Source organism: Phacochoerus africanus, chromosome 9, assembly GCF_016906955.1.
Source record: "Phacochoerus africanus isolate WHEZ1 chromosome 9, ROS_Pafr_v1, whole genome shotgun sequence".
Lineage (NCBI taxonomy): Eukaryota > Metazoa > Chordata > Mammalia > Artiodactyla > Suidae > Phacochoerus > Phacochoerus africanus.
This window is the reverse complement of record NC_062552.1, coordinates 123,415,066-123,436,650: the sequence shown is the minus strand read 5'-3', so window position 1 is coordinate 123,436,650 and position 21,585 is coordinate 123,415,066. Positions and strand designations below refer to the sequence as shown.

General features: G+C 46.2%; 1 protein-coding gene across 6 annotated transcripts in view; it reads right to left on the bottom strand.

Annotated features, from left to right (window-relative positions):
• The window catches only part of EML1 (EMAP like 1), a 186,843-nt gene that overhangs the window by 75,253 nt on the left and 90,005 nt on the right, over positions 1–21,585 (bottom strand). For all 6 annotated transcript variants that reach the window (XM_047794809.1, XM_047794812.1, XM_047794807.1 and 3 more), the window contains exon 2: positions 8,453–8,635. In XM_047794809.1, the coding sequence (XP_047650765.1) occupies positions 8,453–8,635 (183 nt within the window). The remainder of the gene's footprint in view (positions 1–8,452; positions 8,636–21,585) is intronic.

The window sequence follows — 21,585 nt, the reverse complement described above, 5'->3', positions numbered from 1 at the left end:
AGACTTCAAACCCCAACTCATTATGTAATTTTGGGGGCCATGCCCACTGCAGGTGGTCGCTCCAGGGCCCGGGCCACAGCAGTGACAATGCCAGATCCTTAACCCCGCTGCCCCACAGAGGAACTCCCACATGCTCAAGCTTTATTATACTGTTTGTCAGGCAGATGAGGCTGTCCATGGTACCACATTTAGGCATTTGAATTCTCAGGCATGGGTCTAGCAGTGCAAGAATCCTATAACATTGAAAATTCAATATAATGGAAAACCATATGGTCAAAAAAGACACTAAGGAACTGACTGCAAAAAGTTATTTATTAACAACCCAAATGTCCATTAACTGATGAAAAGATAAACGAGATGTTACCTTTCCATATGACCGAATATTATCCAGCCACAAAGATAGGACATGCATGAACCTTGAAGACGTCGTGCTGAGTGAGAGAAAACAGTGGTGAATGATCACACATTGCTGATTCCATTGATGGGAGCTGTCCTCACAAGTCAAACCCAGAGAGCAGAATGACCGCTGCTAGGAGGAGGGGGAGGGGCGAGGGAGATGAGGGCTACTGGGAGCGTGCAGCATCTTTTTGGGGTGATAAAAATGTTCTAAAACCAGACAGTGGGAATGGCTGTACAACTTTGTGAACTTACTACAAACCAATGAATTGTACACTTTAGAAGGGTGATTTTTTTTTTTTTTGACTACACGAAGTCCATGCAGAAGTACCCAAGCCAGAGATTGAACCCTTGACACAGCAGCAACCAGAGCCACAGCAGTGGCAATGCCAGATCCTTAACCCACAGAGCCACCAGGGAATTCCAGAAGGGAGAATTTTATGTTATACAAATTATATCTCAATAAGGCTGCTACTAAAGAAGTCACTTATCTGACAACTGGGAAAATCTGAATTCTGACCTGGTACAAAGGTCCTGTTCTTTTTTTTTTTTTTTTTTTTTTCCTTTTTAGGGTCGAACCCATGGCATATGGAAGTTCCCAGGCTAGGGATTGAATCGTAGCTACAGAAGCTGGCATACACCACAGCCAGAGCAACGCCAGAACCTTAACCCACTGAGCGAGGACAGAGATCGAACCTGCAACCTCATGGTTCCTAGTTGGATTTGTTTCTGCTATGCCACGACGGGGACTCCAAAAGTTCATGAGACAACTCTTTGTTTTGTTTTTGCTTTTCAGGGCTGCAGCTGCGGCATGTGAAGGTTCCCAGGATAGGGGTCAAGTCAGAGTTGTGGCTGCCAGCCTATGCTACAGCCACCGCAACATCAGATCTGAGCCAAATCTGCGACCTATACCACAGCTCACGGCAACGCTGGATCCTTAACCCACGGAATGAGGTCAGGGATGGAACTTGCAACCTCATGATTCCTAGTTGGATTCATTTCCACTGCGCCACGGTGAGAACTCCTCCTGTTCATTTTTAAGTCCGAGGATGGTATCACAGGTTTTTTAAAAAAGAATCCTTACATCTCAGAAATACATATTGACATATTTATAGATAAAATGATATGATGTCTGGGATTAGCTTAAAATAATCCTAATGGGGTGAGGGGAAGTCTCAGGGGGCAAGGGGGTACAAAGATAAAGAAAACAAAATTGACTAGATGTTGAGAAATAATAAAGCTAGGCTAAAAAGAGATAGTTTTCTTTCTCTTTTTATATACATTTGAACATTTCCATAATACAAAGTTTAAAAATGATCTTTCTTAGTCTCTGAAAAACTGAATATACCTTCTAAACCTTTTCTATAAATCACTAATGAACACCTATCTAAACTGGGGAAGGCAATCAGAGAGGAAAATGGAAGAACTGCAGCATGTTCTGTCTAAAAGAAAGGAGAACTTATTTTCTGTAATTAACCAATACATAAGGAAAAAGATAAGGAAAAGCACAGCAAGCAAGGAAGAGGAAACAATTGCTCATTTTGGTTAACCAGGATAAAGAACTAAGTAAATATTCATTAATTTCATTCACTGCAAAGAGCTTTCTGAAAATTTTCATTTGTTAGCTTCCCCTACCTAATTAAAATTTGTGATGAGACTATACTACAATATTTCACACAATTACATGCTGAATATGATTTATTGTATTTGGGGCACTTTGCAAATCAAATTATACCTTGAAAAAGGAACTCTCATTTCAGGTCATACAGTTACTCATTTCTTAAATATCTGGCTTGATTTGAATAATGCTCATTTAAATAATGTTGCTAAGAGGCTTGTGCAGCAAAGCAACACGATGGCAGAAATAATCTATGTTCAGCCAGGGCCTTGGGATCCAATCCCGGCTTTCCCCTAACTAGCTGTATAACCCGGGGCAAACGGTTCAGTTTCCCAGGCTGCTTTTGCATGTGTAAAATGGACACAATAATACTCACCTCAAAGGATTGTGGAGAAATGCAATAAGCTAATATATCCAAAATATCTTTGCAAAGGCCCGCACCTACCCAATTCATAAGTGATAGTTACAAATATTATTCAGCATATCAGGGTAACTGGTAATGTAACCGAGGCCCTCAAAGACGATCTGCATCCGCTTTCAACAGCAGCCGCAGACACCAGCTCCCGAGATGGAGTTTTCCTGTCTTGGGGCATCAGGACGGTGTGGTTTGTGCGCATCTCCAGCAGAAGGTTTTAGTTTGTACGTATCCATTCTCTGATCTGTTAATTGGTGGGGCTCTGAGTAGAAATAACAGAAAAGTCTGCAAGAGGTGTCCCGAAGTTTTTCAGAAGGAAAGCTTCTGGATTACAGTCTGAACCACGGAGAACAGACTGGCGGTTGCCAAGAGGGAGGGGGGAGGGAGTGGGAGGGATGGGAGTCGGGTGAGTAGATGCAAACTACAGAGCACTATGGCCAATCACCTGTGGTGGAACGTGGCAGAAGAGCATGATGAAAGATGCCATGATAGAACATGACAGAAGATAGAACGTATACATATGTATGACTGGGTCACTTTGCTGTAGAGCAGAAATTGGCACAATGTTGTAAATTGACTCTAATGAGCCATTAAGAAATTAAAAAAATTACGGTCTCCCTCCCACGCAAAACTTTAAATGAGAAACAGGAGCTCTTGCTGGTTAAAGTATAACAAACCAGACAATCCCCACGTACGGGGGACAATGACTCTATTTTAACCTACATTTTACATTAAAATCTTACAACGCTGCCCTAGCGCTCAGATGGAAATTAGCCGTGCACATCTACAATGAATCTATTATGAATTTAACTCCAAACCATGCTTCCCTGTCTTCCTGAGAACACACGAGGACACCTTCCAGCCTCTGGACCTTTGCTCGGAGCCCTGCAGTGGATCTCAGTGCCGTGCGGACGGTGGAGACAGCTTAGGTGGTAGGAGAGGAGCCATTTTTAAAACACAAAGATCTTTGCTTATTAAGGAATGTACATCAAAGGACACGAAACCAAGCAAAAGTATCAAAAAGAAAAAAAGTCATCCTCCTATCACTTAGAAAAAAAAAAAAAGAGATAACTCTTGGTATAGGTCTCTCCATTCGTCCTTGCGTAGATGGCGTCTTTTTTTGTTTGTTTTTTTGTTTTTTTTCTATTTCTTGGACCGCTCCTCCGGCATATGGAGGTTCCCAGGCTAGGGGTCGAATCGGAGCTGTAGCCACTGGCCTACGCCAGAGCCACAGCAACGCGGGATCCGAGCCGCATCCACAACCCACACCACAGCTCACGGCAACGCCGGATCGTAAACCCACTGAGCAAGGGCAGGGACCAAACCCGCAACCTCTTGGTTCCTAGTCGGATTCGTTAACCACTGCGCCACCACGGGAACTCCGATGGCGTCTATTTAGTTGAAATTATGCAGCATTTCCACTGTTACATCCTGCTTCTGTGATGTAATGCAGAAGCATCTTCCCTGTTGTCACCAAGAGCACAGACATTTTTAAAGATCACACAGCACTCAGGCATTCAAGGTGCTGCATTTTCCAGCCATGTCCCTATTGCTTGCTGTTTTTATTTTATTTTATTTTATTTTATTTTATTTTATTTTTATTTTTTGTCTTTTTTGCCATTTCTTGGGCCACTCTCACGGCACATGGAGGTTCCCAGGCTAGGGACTGAATCAGAGCTGTAGCCGCTGGCCTATGCCAGAGCCACAGCAATGCGGGATCTGAGCCGCATCTGCAACCTACCCCACAGCTCACGGCAATGCCAGATCCTTAACCCACTAAGTGAGGCCAGGGATCGAACCCGCAACCCCATGATTCCTAGTCGGATTCATCAACCACTGAGCCATGATGGGAACTCGATTGCTTGCTCTTTTTAATGTTTCCTATGCAATTTTTCTCCAATATGCATAATTCTACAATCAACCCTTTCTGCATCAAGCATTTTTCTGTATTTACACTCACAATAGCACTTCATAAGGGGGTCTGTTCACTGCATTCTGTGCCCCACGCTAACCACAACACTGAAAAAAACTTTAATGTTAGCAAGAATTTCAAGAATATATGCTTCTATAAACTATTTGATTCTCTTTCTTCCACTATATTGTAGCCCACACACAGCATAATTAAAACATTCCAAATCTTCCTATCTGAAAGTAAATTCCCCAGAAACACAGCAAACTTTGCAGGCTGCGGCTTTCTGCGTGGAGATGAATTACACAGCAACAAGTTCTTTGTTTATTTGTTTTCTTTTTACAGTCACCCTCGAAACATACGGAGGTTCCCAGGCTAGGGGTCCAATCTGAGCTACAGCGGCTGGCCTACATCACAGCCACAGCAACGTGGGATTGGAGCCACGTCTGTGACCTACACCACAGCTCACGGCATCACCAGATCCTTAACAACCACTGAGCGAGGCCAGGGATCGAACCTGAATCCTCATGGATCCTAGTGGGACTCGCTAACCACGGAGCCACAGCGGGAACTCCTGAATTTTTTCCTCTATCTTGGTGTGACGCTGGCTATCATGCTTTGATTTATTTTCTCTTTTGAAAAGAATGTTACAAAGAAACAGCAACTCGGAGTTCCCATCGTGGCGCAGTGGTTAACGAATCCGACTAGGAACCATGAGGTTGCGGGTTCGGTCCCTGCCCTTGCTCAGTGGGTTAACGATCCGGCGTTGCCGTGAGCTGTGGTGTAGGTTGCAGACGCGGCTCGGATCCCGAGTTGCTGTGGCTCTGGCGTAGGCTGGTGGCTACAGCTCCGATTGGACCCCTAGCCTGGGAACCTCCATATGCCACGGGAGCGGCCCAAGAAATAGCAACAACAACAACAACAAAAAAGACAAAAAAGACAAAAAAAAAAAAAGAAACAGCAAATCTAACTATGAAAAACACTAGAATAAATTTCAGAAAAAAAGCACACTTTATTCTTAATCAAGAAAATAAAACTCCTGGGTAGGCCCTTGTATCATGTTCCCCTCAATGTCTAAAAATAGAAGTTTTAGGAGTCTCAAGTTTTATATAAAGCAACGACTTCAAATGGACCCATTAGGATACAGTCGTCATCAGATTTATTTTTGGAAAGCTGAGTAGGTCAAGAATACCTAGACCAACCTAGCTTCTATTTAAAACAGACTCATCTGGAGTTCCCACGTAGCACAACAGGTTAAGGATCTGGTGGTGTCACTGCTGCGGCTCGGGTCACTGCTGTGGTGTTGGGTTTGATCCCTAACTAGGAACTTCCATGTGCTGTGGGTGCGGCTGAAACATTAAGAAAAATCAAAAAAAAAAAAAAAAAGGTTATTCAAAAACGAAGACATCCACCTGGCACATACATGTCCCTGGAGCTGGGACATGTATGATGATGATTTTACCCTGAAGGTCAAAGAAATAGATTTCTTTTCACAGATGCATGAAAATGGATCTAAGTACTAAAGGAAAAAAACCAACACACACACCATCAGAGGGTACCCTCTGCTGACTCCCAGAAAAAGATGGTAACGGCAAAAGAGTTAGTTAAATCCAAACAAAATAAGAAAGTTAATTTTAAAGGGACATTTGCATGCGGCAGACTCAAAATGTTTTAACCCAAGGAATTTTACAGCCAAGATGAATTCCGTTTTCTAGGCTAATCCGTAAGGAAAAGCAATTCTGGCACAACTGGGCGAGGTGTATTAGTGGAAAGCAGACGGCAGGAGGTTAATCAGCAGGAGGGGAGTTTTTACGAGATGTTTGAGCTCCAAAATCATAAGAAGAGCGTCACTGCCAAGTTACTTAAAGCACAAATGCTGCTTTTTGTTTTGTTTCCAGGCACCATGGGGAAATAAGACGGTGATTTAAATGTGCCAGAAATCTACTATTTATAGGTATAGAATTCTGCCATAGGTTATGTTCTCCTGGGCAGAAGAGAAAGGGATTTTTTTTTTTTTTTAAAGGAGGCTTTGCCTCTGATGGGTTTACTCGTTAGAAGGGGACAGGGGCGGTTTAGTGATAAGCTTCAGGGTTCTGAGCAGATCAGAGAAAGGCCTGCCCATTCTGTGTCCCAGACTTGGCTCAGAACTTCATGTATGACCCAGTAAGGGTTTGCTCTGCTGAACTGGATGACGGTTTAAACTGGGGATGGAGAAAGAGATGAGAGATTAGAACCAAAAGATTCTAGGTGGAACAGCCTCCGAGAGGGGCCCAAAGATTCATGTTGGTTTTTGTTTTGTTTTGTTCTGATGGCTGTACCCGTGGTATATCGAAGTTCCCGGGCCAGGGCTTGAATCCAAGCCACAGCTGTGGCAACGCTGGATCCTTTAACCCATTGTTCCAGGCAGAGGATCAAACCCACACCTCTGCAGAACTGAGCCGCTGTAGTCGGATCCTTAACTTACTGTACTACAGTGGGAATTCCTGGATTTTGCTTTTGTTTCCAAGCTCTCCCGTCCCAGAGAGTTCTGATAAACAACTTCTCCAGTTCACTGTGGATGCTCCTTCCCTGACGCAACACGCACCTACTGATCACCTACGACCCTGCACCCCGGCTATGCAATTCACTAACATCCAGCCAAAACACACCAACACCCTTCCGGTCATGATCTCGACACTCCTAGGACTGCTCCCCTGTTTTTCTAAGTTTGGGTTCTCTGTCCATATTAAGGGTGCATGGGAGTTCCCATTGTGGTGCAGTGGAAATGAATCTGACTAGTATCCACGAGGATGTGGGTTCGATCCCTGGCCTTGCTCAGTAGGTCAGGGATCTGGTATTGCCGTGAGCTGTGGTGAAGGTCACAGATGTAGCTTGGATCCCATGTTGCTGTGCCTGTGGTGCAGGCCAGCAGCTGTTGCTCTGATTCGACCCCTAGCCTAGGAACCTCCATATGCTGTGGGTGCGGCCCTAAAAAGCAAAAAAGCAAAAAAAAAAAAAACAATTTAGGAGTGCAAATGTCTACAAACAATAAATGCTAGAGAGGGTGTGGAGAAAAGGGAACCCTCCTACACTGTTGGTGGGAATGTACATAGGTACAACCACGATGGAGAACAGTATGGAGGTTCCTTAAAAACCTAAACATAGAGTTACCATATGATCCAGTAATTCCACTCCTGGGCATACATCCAGCAAAAACTCAAATGCAAAAATATGCACGCGCCTCAATGTCCACTGCAGCACTATTTACAGTAGCCAAGACATGCAAACAACCTATATGTTCATCAATGGATGAGTGGATAAAGAAGATATGGTACAGATATACAATGGACTATTACGCAGCCATAAAAAAGAATAAAATAATGCCATTTGCAGCAACATGGATGGACCTTGAGACGATGATACTAAGTGAAGTCAGATAAAGACATATATCATATGACGGCACTTATATGTAGACTCTAAAAAAATGAAACCAATGATTTATTTACAAAACAGAAACAGACAGGCAGACCTCGAAGACAAACTTATGGTTATCAAAAGGGAAAGGTGGGGGAGGGATAAATGAGGAGTTTGGGATTAACTCATACATACTACTGTATATAAAGGGGAAAAGCGACAAGGACCTACTGTGCAGCACAGGGGACTCTACTCAAAGTTCTGTAATAACCTATATGGGAAAAGAATCTGGAAAAGAATGGGTGTGTGTACACGTATAACCAAATCATTCTGCTGTACACCATACTCCAATATCAAAAAAAACTTTGTCTTGGTCTTTTTAGGGCCGCACCTGTGGCATATGGAGGTTCCCAGGGTAGGCGTCCAATGGGAGCTGTAACTGCTGGCCACAGCCACGGCCACAGCCACACCAGATCCGGGCTGCATCTGTGACCTACACCACAGCTCACGGCAACACCGGATCCTTAACCCACTGGGCAATGCCAGGGATGGAACCTGCATCTTTATGGATGCTGGTCTGATTGGTTTCCACTGAGCCACGACAGGAACTCCCAATATAAAATAAAACTTATAAAAAAAAAAAAGCTTGCAACATATCTGCTGGAGCCCGAATCTGCAAGGAGCCCAGTTCCATCGCTGCCCCCGTTCTTCTCGAGCCTACCTTTGGTAGGGCCTTTCCTGTTGAGCACGGCCTGCTGCTCCTCGGTGATGTTCAGCCGCCGAACCACGTCGGCCAAAGCCGACTTGAGCAGCTGGATGTCATCTTCCTGCATCTGGACCCGCTGCTCCAGGGAGGCGATGCGGTCTGTCACCTCCATGCTACTGGCCGCAGAAGCGCTGTCATCTAGACCAAGGGAACAGGGAACAAGTGAGTCTCAACGCTCCGCGGACAAGTCAGACTCAGAAACACACACCAGCACGTTGCTGTAACAAAAGAATGCTTAAAACCCGAAGACAACGGCTCGTGGGTGGAAACTGAAATCTTTTATCGCCCAGAACTGCAGTGCTTCCTTCTGTGACACTCATTTCTTTCTCTGTTTGTCACAAACTGCGGTTTTAATCGCCGTGATGCATTTTCTAGATGCAGGCCAAAATTTTTTTTTTTTGGCTATACCCACTGCAGGCAGAAGTTCCCAGGCCAGGGACTGAACTCACACCACAGCAGCAACCTGAGCCACGCCAGCGACAATGGTGGATCCTTAACCTGCTGAGTCACACGGGAACTCCCCGCCTTATTTTCTTTTCTGTGACATCGGGGAACCTCGGAAACAGAGTGGGTGTTAGACGGTATCTACTGCGACGTCCCGCACGCTGCAGAAATCCATCGCCTGGGCTTCTAGCTTTCGTCTGACGATGCTGACGGGTCAGTCGGGTAACCACAAGGTCCTACTAGCCACTAGTCAAGACTTTTAAGGACCGCCTGCTCCGAAGAAGCCACAGGTGAGGTCAAATCTGATTGGTCAGCACGGCCTTACAGCTACAGTTATCACCGTTTCTTACACCGAAGCACTAACGCGCGCTTCCTTAGCAAAGACCCTCCGCGATCTTCCCTCTGCCTCTCCAAGCTCGTTTCACAGCCTCCCTCCCTCCACGTCCCCTGCTCAGCACACACTCTCTTTTCTTTCCCACCTTGGGGATCTGGTATCTGCTGTTGCCTCGGCTGGAAGCATCTCTCCACCAGCCTTTGGCCTGATCAAGTTCTTCTGGTCTCAGCCAGAACGGGAGCTTTGCAGAGAACCTTCCCTAAGGTTGTTTGTTTTGTTTTTTAAAGTTTTTTTTTTAAAGGTTTTTTTAAAAAATTTTTTGTTTGTTTTGTTTTTTAAAGTTTTTTTATTTTTTATTTTTTTAAATTGTTATTTCTTTGAATCACATCCACCTTAAGTCTTTCTGTCGCAGCATTGCTACGCGCTCTACTCATCTGGCCTGTTTGCGTACTGTCTTTGCCTCCCAACGCACGTATGAGCATCATGGAGTCTCCTCTGCTTCCGGATTTGACAGACCCTCCTGGGCAGCACCTCCGCCCCTGCCAGAAAGTAACTATTAAGCCTGCAAATTCTACAAACAACAGCAGAAGGTACTGGAGAGAGGACATGGGTGTATGACCTCTGGTGGGAGTTTATACTCCCTTGGTGGAGGCGGATGGGCAACTCCACGGCTCAATTCCCTTCTTCGCGGCTTTGAGGCCAGGGCGGAGTGGTGCATGCAATGGGGCTGAGGAGACATGGAAAACCCCCAGTCCCGGGTGAGTAAATGGTTTCATGGGTTTCTTTGATGAAGCATGCATGAAATTAGCTGCAGGATATAAAGATGATCAATTCACATAGTTATCCTTGAGACGCTCTCTGTGTGATGGAGCAGACACACGTCCATGAATTCCTGAAACAGTGTGATGAGTTATAGAACGGAGGAATATACAAAGTGTTAAATGAACATAGAGAAGAACAAGTAATTGGATTTGGAAAAGCAGGAGAAAGTAGGGGTGGACCTTGAAGGATAAAAACACTTACAAGGTGGAAAAGCAAGAAGAATGGCATTCCAGGCAAAGGAAACAATTTAGGCAAAACATGGGAACTCGGAAGCATGAGGAGCATTCAGAGAGTGATGGCCTTTGAAATTGAAATCTCCCACCTTATAACTTCTACCTGCTGGCTGTCATTCTGTCTTGCCCTTAAATTCAAGCTCTGCCAACTTTCTAAGGAACACAGTTGTTTCATATAGAAAAATGGTTTTCAAGGGTGTCAGTGGCACTTCTGAAAGAGAATAATAGGTTTCGAACATCCGATAACCCAGAGCGCTTACTAAGCACCCATACGCATCTAAAATTGTTAAGTTTGGAGTTCCCGTTGTGGCTCAGTGGGTTAAGGACCCAATGATGTCCCTGTGGGGATGCGGTTCAATCCCTGGGCTCACTCATTGTGTTACGGATCTGGCATTGCCACAAGCTGCAGCATGGGTCACAGATGGGGCTCGGATCTGGCATTACTGTGGCTGTGGCACAGGCTGGCAGCTGCAGTTCCGATTTGACCTCTGGCCTGGGAACTTCCATATGCTGCATGCACAGCTGTAAAAAGAAGTAAAATTGTTCTTTTTTTTCCCCTTTGGCTACATCTTCGGCATTTGGAAGTTCCTGAGCCAGGGATCAAACCTGCTCCACAACAGTGACAATGTCGAGTCCTTAACCCACTGACTCACCAGGGAACTCCTAAAACTGTTATATTCTTATGAAGAGATATCACATATATAAAATGAAGAGACATTAACTCTTTAAAAAATACATCAGAGCCCCATCTCTTTAAAAAAAAAAAAAAAAAAAGGAAGGCATTCTTGTCATGGCTCAGCGGAATCGAATCTGACTAGAATCTATGAGGACACAGGTTCGATCCGAGGCCTCACTCAGTGGGTTACGGATCCAGTGCTGCCATGAGCTGCAGTGTAGGTCGCAGAAGGGGCTCGGATCTGGCGTTGCTGTGGCTGTGTCATAGGCCAGCAGCTCTAACTCCAATTGGACCCCTAGCCTGGGAACCTCCATATGCTGCAGGTGTGGCCCTAAAAAGACAAAAAAAGAAAAAAGAAAAAATTCAAACTGTGAGGTAAGAACTTGCAAATATCCTTTCCTTACCCTCCTCCCCTTCCTAGAACTGGACACCCCATTCTTTACCCTACTAATGATGGAGTCAGACGGCTTCCTTTAGGAACCCTAGAGGGTATGTTCTTTTTTTCTGTCTCTCCCTGTTAAGACTTTGAAAGAACTTAAAAAACCCAACAGCGAGAAAAGAAATAACCCGATTTAAAAAATACGAAAAGAAAAAATTAGGCAAAAGACTAGAAGCGACATGTCACCAAAGAGGATATACAGATGACCAACCAGGCACGTGAAAAGGCCACGACGGAATCCCGCAACACGGGCGGAACCGGAGACTCTCACACTATGTGAAGTTTGTCAGAAAGAGAAAGACAAATACCACATGATATACTTATATCTGGAATCCAATACATGGCGCGAATGAACATACCCACCGAAAAAAAGCCTCACGGACTTTGGAGAACGGACTCGTGGTTGCCCGGGGGAGGGGGAGGGGCTGGGAGTTTGGGGGTGGGAGACGTAAACTCTTGCATCTGGAGCGGATGAGCAGGGAGCTCCTGCGGTACAGCACAGTCACTTGCGACGGAGCAGGGTGGAGGATCATGTGTGGGAATGTGCTGGATCGCTTTGCTGGACAGCAGACACCGACAGAACAGTGCAAATCAACGCCAATAAAAAAATCTAAAAAAACCCCACAGTGAGATACTGCTCTCTACCTATTAGAAGTGTATGATACAAAATACTGACAAAACCAAATGCAGGGAGAATCTGGAGCAAATGAAACTCCTACACTGCTGGTGGACACAGAAAATGGTACAGTCACTCTGGAAAACAGTGAAGCAGTTTCTGGTAAAGATAACCATATGGTTACCAGGTGATCTAGCAATCCCTAAGCACCGACTGCAAGAAATGCACACTCACAGCCGTACAAAAGCTGTACATCCTTGAAAGTGGCTGGATTCATACTTGGTAAGATATGGAAGCAACTCAAATGTGGATAAACCGCTGAATGAACTGTGGTGCCTCCGTACAGTGGGTTACAACCCGGTAATAAGAGAGGACAGCCTGCTGATCGATGCAGCGATTCGGACAGACGTCAAGGGCACTGTGCTGAGTGAAGACGGCCAGTCTCAGGAGGTCACACGCTGCATGATTCCACTTATACGGACAAAGGCTAAACCGCAGAGAAGAGCCCATCAGAGGGTGCGGAGGCTGGGCAGGGGCGTAGTACGGGAGTCCTGGGGGGTGACGAAACACTCCGTCGGGCTGTGGCAGCAGTTACATGACTCTATACTGCGTTAAAATACACAGAGTTATCTCGAAATGGCAGTTTTGCTGAATGTTAACCTAATAACTTGTTGAGAGTTCAAGTGAGAGAAAGTCTTCCTGTTGGCTTTGTCAATTAAAAGCTATTGGTTTTTTGGGTTTGTTTCTTTTTTGACCGCCCCAAGGCATACAGAATTCCCAGGCCAGGGATCAGATTTGTCACAGTGGTGACCTGCACAGCAGCTGCGGCAACGCAGGATCCTTAACCCCACTGTGTTGGGCTGGGGATTGAACCTGCATCCCAACGCTCCTGAGATGCTGCCCACCCCACTGTGCCACAGTGGGAACTCCAAAGCTATTGCTTTTGCTTGTGGAAGCTGGTTGCTTTTATACCGTGAGATCTCAGCAAAGAAATACTTCAGGGAAATCTCTCTACAGCCGAAATTAACGCAACATGGTGAATCAGCTATATTCCATAAACTTTTGAAAAAAGAAAAAAAATAGAGAAATATTTCAATGAAAGCTGAATACTCCTTGGATTTCCTGTTGTGGCACATCGGAAACTAATCCGACTAGTATCCATCAGGATGCGGGTTTGATCCCTGGCCTTGCTCAGTGGATTAAAGCTCTGGCATTGCTAAGAGCTGTGGTGTAGGTTACAGATGTGGCTGGGATCCCAAGTTGCTGTGGCCGTGGTGTAGGCCAGCAGCTGTAACTCCGATTTGACCCCTAGCCTGGGAACCTCCATATGCTGTGGGTGCAGCACTAAAAAGACAAAAAAATTAAAAGAAAATTATGTAATCACTGTGTGCCTTGGTTTCCCCACTTGTAAAACAGAGACCCCCGCAGTCATCAACACCTCATGGGGTTGTTGTAATATTAAATGAGCTAATACAGAGAGAGCCCTTGGGATGTATTTTCACATTCAGTAAATGTTCCATAAATGTAAGATTTAAGTAAGCTATTATTATTATTATTGATAAAAATTACCAAAGTAAATTCAACTTTTTTTCTTTGTAGGGCCTCACCTGCAGCATATGGAAGTTCCCAGACTAATGAAAGCTGGTCAAATCAAAGCTGCAGCTGCAGGCCTACACCACAGCCACAGCAACGCCAGATCCGAGCCACATCTGTGATCTACGTGGCAGCTCACGGCAACACCAGATCCTCAACCCGCTGAGCAAGGCCAGGGATGGAGCCTGCATCCTCACATTATGTCAGGTTTTAATCCACTGAGCCACAATGGGAACGCCAGTAAATTCAACTTTAACTTTCCCTTCCAAATTTCGATGTGCCGTCTGAACACTATTATGCGAAACAGCGCTGGGAAATTCACTAGAAATTAGCATTTTATTAGTGACAGGGTTTCTAAGTCATGAAGTGATCTGGCCCATCGAGCCATTCACTCCTTTGATCTCTGGGGCCGTCTGAGCAGACGGTGGCTTCGAGGAGGGCGAACACACGTCGCTGACTGGCGGCCGGCGACGTCCCGGAGGGGAAGAGTCAGCTTCTATCGTCAACCCTGCATTTTCAAGCCCATATCATATAAGCTACCCAGCCAGACAAGGCGGGCCTGCTCCAAGTTACACAAATTGACGATGCGAAATAGCCTCTCTGTGGCCTCCGATGGCACTACAGACGGCTGTCATAAAACGGCATAAATCAGACTCTATTTTAATTATATGGCCATGTTCACATAGGAAAGAGTCAAGTTTTCTTTTTAAAAACTGGGGAGGGCTATGCCCATAGCCTATGAAAACTCCCAGGCCACGGATCCAACCTGCACCACAGAAGCACCCAAGCCATAGCAGTGACAACACCGGATCCTCAACCTACTGAGCCACCAGGGAACCCCAGACTAATTTTAATGTTTTACCCCAAGTCTCTCCAAACCCCAAAGCCAAAAGCCCAACCACCTCAATATCTGCCTTCAAATACAAGTGAGTAAACACTGAAATGTCTGATCTGTTTCAAAGAATGTCCATGTGTGAGATTCGCTGAAGTTTTCCCCAGGGCACAATCTTCGTGCTTATCAAACGCAGCCAGAACCCCAGCTTTAGCCTGCAGTGGACGGACTGCTTTACTTCTGCTCCTGCAGGTAATTACTCTCGAGAGCAGACCGGAGGCTTCCTGGCAGCTGTGGGAGCCCGTCTGAAGTTCTTAACCTTCTTGTGCACAGAAACGGCTGGGGTTGTTCAAGTGACTTCACATGCCAATTCGGCTGGGGCACAACTCATTAGCATAACGAAAAACAAAACCCCAAGCTTGGTTGAAGCAACCCAGACGGTATCAAGCCTCTGAACAGTGCCCGGGAGTCCACAGCCCAGGATGGGATTCATCTGAACTCCGTCAAAGAAAACCTCGTTAGGTTGGGAATCCAGCCCAAATAAAAGCTTCACAAGTTATGTATTTCAAGTAATGTTCGTTCCAGTGCCGCTGAAATTTATCTATGGAGGTCATTAAAACAGTGTTAACAAGAGAGCCACTTTATCCTACTTTCCAAAACCTTCATATTCTTGCCAGCATCCCTGTACTTTGCGGTGTCAGGGGAGGTTTGAAAAAGATGCTATTCTCTACATTTTTATCTCCTGCGATGTTGAAGCCTCTGTGGGCACGAGACCTCCTGGCGAGGGCTGGGGCATGGCGAGCGATGTACACACGGCAAGGAGGCGTCCCTTTACCTCAGGGTCAGGTGACCATCTCTCGGATGGTGATTCCCACTGCGGCAAAGGGGGCAGAGGGGATTTAATCGGAAGTAGATCCAGACCCACAGCCGTGGACCGTCATACAGATGTCTCAGCTGGCCAACCACCCTGCATCCTCGGCCAGCAGCAGACCTGCCTGGGGCTACAATGTCCCGCCTCGTGGCACTTTGTCAAGGTCCCAAACAAAACCAGCTCAGAAAGGCTAACCATCTGTGTGACCTGCCCTGGACTGTCCGGGTCCTGGGGCTTTAGAGGGTACACTGACCTGGAATTCAAACGGGCAGGGCTCAGCCCGTGGGTCTGCTCCTTGTGGGCTGTGTAAGCTTGGCGAACGGCTTACCCTCTCCGAGAATGACACCGCAGGCTGTCTTCTGAGGTGCTTGTGGGGCCACGGTCATGAAAACAAAACATCACATATGACGATGGAGAGTGGGCGCTCCACGCAACGGGCAGCGGGGCACTTCCACAGTTCATGGCTGTCAGCACTGCTTGTGACAGCAGAGGGCAAACACTGGCCGTTGGTGACATCGACAGTAACAATAGTTACGGGGCCAAGTCCGAGGGGATGTGCAGGCCTCGCTCCAGGACGGGGCCCAGACTAGATCGAAAGGCACCATTTCTGCCTCCGGAGCGCCTCCGGCCAGGGCGAGGACATGGGACATCATTAAGCTTAAGATGAAGAAGAGCTGCTGTGTCGCACCGGGAACTATGTCTAGTCCCTTATGATGGAGCAGGATAATGTGAGAAAAAAGAGCGTCTACATGTATGTGTGACTGGGCCACCTTGCTGTCCAGGAGAAAATTGACAGGACGCAGTAAACCAGCTATAATGGAAAATAAGAATCATTATTTAATAAAAAGATGAAGAATTCCTTAAAGCCCTCTCACATGACACACGTGATCTGTGGCCAACCAGGCATTAGTCCACGGCTCTATCCTGGCTCGCCTCTTGTGAGAACGGAGCCCAGTGCCGGCTTCTTTCTGAGTTTCAAGCGATGTCCTGGGTCCAAGAAGGTCCTGCATCACTCCTTGTCCCACAGGTTAAAAAACAATCTGGTAGCTCTGCCCTTTCTCTTGATCTTCATGTAACTATTTGTGACTATGACTTATAAGTTTAACTACCCTGGAGTTCCCGTTGCAGCTCAGTGGTAATGAATCTGACTAGTTTCCATGAGGATGCGAGTTTGACCCCTGGCCTCACTCAGTGGGTTAAGGACCAGCAGGAGCTGCACTGTAAGCAGGAGCTGCACCGGCGTAGGCCAGTGGCTGCGGCTCCGATTCAACCCCTAGCCTGATCTGTGGCTCAGATCAGGTGTTGCTGTGCTTGCGGCAAAGGCCAGCAGCTGCAGTTCTGATTCAACCCCTAGTCTCAGAACTTCCATATGCCGAGAACGCAGTCCCAAAAAGACCCAAAAAAAAGAGTTTAATTACCCTTAAAAAAATTTTTTTTAGAGTTCCCACCGTGGCACAGGGGGTTAAGAATCCAACTCCAGCAGCGTGGGTCTCTACGGAGGTGCAGGTTCAATCCCAGCCTGGAGCAGTGGGTTAAAAGATCCAGCATTGCTGCAGCTACAGTGTAGTCACAGCTGCAGCTCAGACTCAGTCCCTGGCCCAGGAACTTCCATATGCTGTGAGTGTGACCATCAACAAAAAAAAATTTTTTTTTGGCCATGCCCTTGGCATGTGGAAGTTCCCAGGCCAGGGACTGAACCCAAGCCACAGTAGTGACAACGCCAGATCCTTAAACTGATGTGCCACCAGGGAACTCCTTAATTACCCTTCTGAGTAAAAAATGACACAAAAAAGATCTTTAGGTAACTCGTCTGTTTTCTTCTATTTAAAAGGCAAGGGGAGTTCCCGTTGTGGCGCAGTGGTTAACGAATCGGACTAGGAACCATGAGGTTGCGGGTTCAATCCCTGGCCTTGCTCAGTGGGTTAACAATCCGGCATTGCTGTGAGCTGTGGTGTAGGTCGCAGATGCAGCTCAGATCTGGTGCTGCTGTGGCTCTGGCGTAGGCTGGTGGCTGCGGCTCCGATTCAACCCCTAGCCTGGGAACCTCCATATGCCGCGGGAGCGGCCCAAGAAATGGCAGAAAAGACAAAAAAAAAAAAAAACCCAAAACAAACAAAAGCAAAACAATAAGGGTGGCACTCAAATAATAATAGTTACCCTTTACTCCCCACTGTGTGCCAGACCCTATGTCTTACGGTGCCTTATCTCCAGTTCACACGGCTTCCTCTGATGGGTGTCATCCCCATTTCAGAGATGAGGCTGAAGAAGTTACGTTTCTCACCCACCTCATCTGAAGCTGTGCAGTAGGAAGCAGCCCTCTTGGAAAGGGTAGCTTCACACTGTATCCTGTGGTCCCTCCAAACGACAAGTATTAATTCTGGTGGGACTTGGGTGGTTCGAAGTAAAATATGCATGAAATGTTTTCCATCATTTTATTTTTTCCAAAACATTAGGCAAATTATATTTAGAAATCTTTTTTTTTTTTTCTTTTTATGGCACCACCTTTGGCATATGCAAGTTCCTAAGCTAGGGGTCGAACTGGAGCTGCGGCTGAGGCCTACACCACAGCCACAGCAGCAATGGATCCGAGCGGCATCTGCGGCCTGTGCCACAGCTTGTGGCAACACTGGATGCTTAATTCACTGAGTGAGGCCAGGGATCGAACCCACATCCTCAGGGAGACTACAATGGGTTCTTCACCCACTGAGCCACAGTGGACACTCCTAGAAATCTTATTACAAGGTTCCGGTATTTTACGAACCAATCATACAAGCAATAAGGACTAACAACCTTTCCCCTCATAATTGTAGACAGACATCTCACATGAAAGCCGGCTTTCCATGCTTTGCCCTGTTTGCAGAGAGGCTGTATTGTGTTGTCACAGCCTGAACCCCTATGGCTTCCATCAGCAGAAGAAATATGGAAACAGGTGACGCAGGGAAGCGACACATCCTCCGTCATTTTAAGGTCTGGATCTCAGCCTACTGTCAGGTTTGCAGCCCTCAGCACTACTGCTGGCCGGAGGGCTCCAGCACACCTGCCTCTCCTTTGATCATCTGGATCAGCCAGGAATTCTATTCTGAGCCTTGCTCATCCCAGGGCTGGATCTGCCGCTTGCGCTCAGCTCTGAAATTCATCACTTCATAGACAATGACAAGAACTGACCCATCCATCAGTAAACCTGTCGCAACGGACGCCGAGCTAATGTTTGTACACTTGACTGTGAAAGAATTCTACAACAGCCCTTGACTGATCTAAAAATGCTGCCATGGCCTACTGAGTAAAGGAACTTCAGCAGAGCCTCCTGAACCTGGAAGGAAATGGAACCAGGATCTTTCATGACTCTTAGGTTGTGAAACAGGGGTGCTGGAGGCCAGAAAAAAACACATAAGATCACCCTAAGGAGAGATGTGTGACTCAGTTGAATTAGATGACACAATTTCAAAGCCAACAAATTTTCCGTTCACTTCAATAAAATGATACTGAGCATCCTCTAGGCTAGATCTGCAATGAATACTACGACCTTCCTAATCTTAGGGTGCTCCATCTAGCCAAGAAACACAGGAACACACATGAGAGAGCAATTAGGGAGTTCCCGTCGGGCTCAGTGGTTAACAAATCCGACTAGGAACCATGAGGTTGCGGGTTTGATCCCTGGCCTCGATCCATGGGTTAAGGGTTCGGCGTTGCTGTGAGCTGTGGTGTAGGTTGCAGATGTGGCTCGGATCCCGTGTTGCTGTGGCTCTGGCGTAGGCTGGTCGCTACAGCTCCCATTAGACCCCTAGCCTGGGAACCTCCACAGGCTGCGGGTGCGGCCCTGAAAAGACAAAAAGACAAGACAAAAAAAAAAAAAAAGGAGAGAGAGAGCAATTAAACTGTCCCTACCCCACCCCCATCACAAGCTGAACACAAAGCTGGCGGAAGATGTAACATGAGGACCGGACGAACCTAAAACAAAACACAGGTGAAGGAGGAAGAGGAGGATTTTGGGTGAGCTAGTGGGTTTCGATGAATGAATAATGAATGAAGTGAAAGAGGGAGAATAAGAACAATCGCTTCCAGAAAGAGCAGCCTTGAAATTCTATTTAAGAAATACGTTAATTACCTTATCTTGAAATATGCTCTAATTTCATTGTGTCTAACCATAGTTACCGAGCCGGCAAAGATTCCCACGGAGACTTGAGATTCCTTGAGATCCTTACAATATTTATTTAAAACTTAACCCTTTAATATAATACCTGAGCATTTATTTTTAATATTATCCATGCAGCCCCCCATGCACACACAGACACATATGCATGCATACACACATACACACAGCACACTCAGGTGCACGCACACACACTCCTGCTTTTGCAGATGTGGTTTTGTTTCTTGTTGCTGTCGGAAACGAAAAGCTCTGGGCTCTGTAAAGTTGTTAATACTCTCCCCCCCTATTTAATAGTTTTAAAGCAAACAAGAGAAGCTGCAATTTAGCAGAAGAGAAATTCCCAACAACGTGTGAAGGGATTTGCCCTAAGGCTTGGCCTTTGCTCTGATGTGGAGACGCCCCGGGAACACTGAGGCAGGAATGGCACATCCAGTCTGGGACGGCTGGGATGAGAGGGAGGGGCAGGGGAGAGGGAGGGAGGAAGAGAGGGAAGGGGAGGGAGAAGAAAAAAGACTAAAGCTTTGTAATAACACTCCTAGCAAGTCATGCAGGATCGCTAAATCCTTACCATAAAAGGAGAGATTAAAATTATGAAGGTGGAAAAGAGGAGAGCAGACAGAATCATGAGCATAGCAGCAGAACTTGACAAAGACCTCAAAACGGAGTCTAAATGTTTATTCTACGTGGAGGCGACCACGACAGTTGCTCCTCACATCTGCTGCGTGCTTTCTCCATAAGACGACCTCAGTTCATAAGCTGACTTAGCAGAAAGGATCTGAAAAGGCAGCTTTAATAAATATTGCCAAATATACAAACAGCTCATTCAACTCAACAACGACAACGACGAAAAAACTCAATCGAAAAGTGGGCAAAACACTGTAAACCAGCTATAATGAAAAAAAAATCACTACAGTTAAAAAAAAGAGGAAATACTTACAGTAAAAAAAAAAAGAAAAGAAAAATGGGCAAGACCTAAATAGACATTTCTCCAAAGAAGACATACAGATGGCCAAGAGGCACATGAAAATATGTTCATCATTGCTAATTATTAGAAAAATACAAATCAAAACTATAATGAGGTATCACCTTGCACCAGTCAGAATGGCCATCATTAAAAAGTCTACAAGGAGTTCTCGCTGTGGCTCAGCTGGTTAAGAACCCGACTGGTATCCATGAGCAGGAGGTTTGATCCCTGGCCTTGCCCAGTGGGTTAAGGATCTGGCGTTGCCGTGAGCTGGGGTGCAGGTCACAGACGTGGCTCGGATCTGGCGTTGCTGTGGCTGTGGTGTAAGCCAGCAGCTGTAGCTCAGATTCGACCCCTGGTCTGGGAACTTCCGTATGCCGCTGCTATGGCCTTAAAATAAATAAAAATTAATTAATTAATTAAAAGTCTACAAGGAACAAATGCTGGACAGGGTGTGGAGAAAAGGAAATCCTCTGACACTGTTCGTGGGAGTGTAAGTTGGTGCAGCCACTATGCAAAACAGCCTGGAGGTTCCTCAAAAACCTCAATTTAGCATTGCCCTGTGATCCAGCAATCCCACTCCTGGGCACATATCCAGACGAAACTATAAACTGAAAAGACACATGCACCTCTATGTTCACAGCAGCGCTACTTACAATACTCAAGACATGGAGGCGACCTTGTGTCCATCACCAGAGGGATGGATAAAGAAGAGGTGGTACATCCACACGATGGGGTACTACTCAGCCATGAAAAGGAACAAAATAATGCCACTTGCAGCAACATGGCAGAGATGATCATATTAAGTGAAGTAAGTCAGGCAGAGAGAGAAGGTACTGTATGCTATCACTTAACACGTGGAATCTAAAACACGACACAGGAGTTCCTATTGCAGCTCAGCAGTAACACACGGGACAAGTATCCATGAGGATGCGGGTTCCGTACCTGGCCTTGTTCAGTGGATTCAGGGATGCGGTGTTGCCACGAGCTGTGGTGTAGGTCTCGGCTGTGTAGAAGATGTGGCTCGGATCCTGCATGGCTATGGCTGTGGCAAAGGCTGGCAGCTGCAGCTCTGATTCAACCCCTAGCCTGGGAACCTCCATATGCTGTGGGT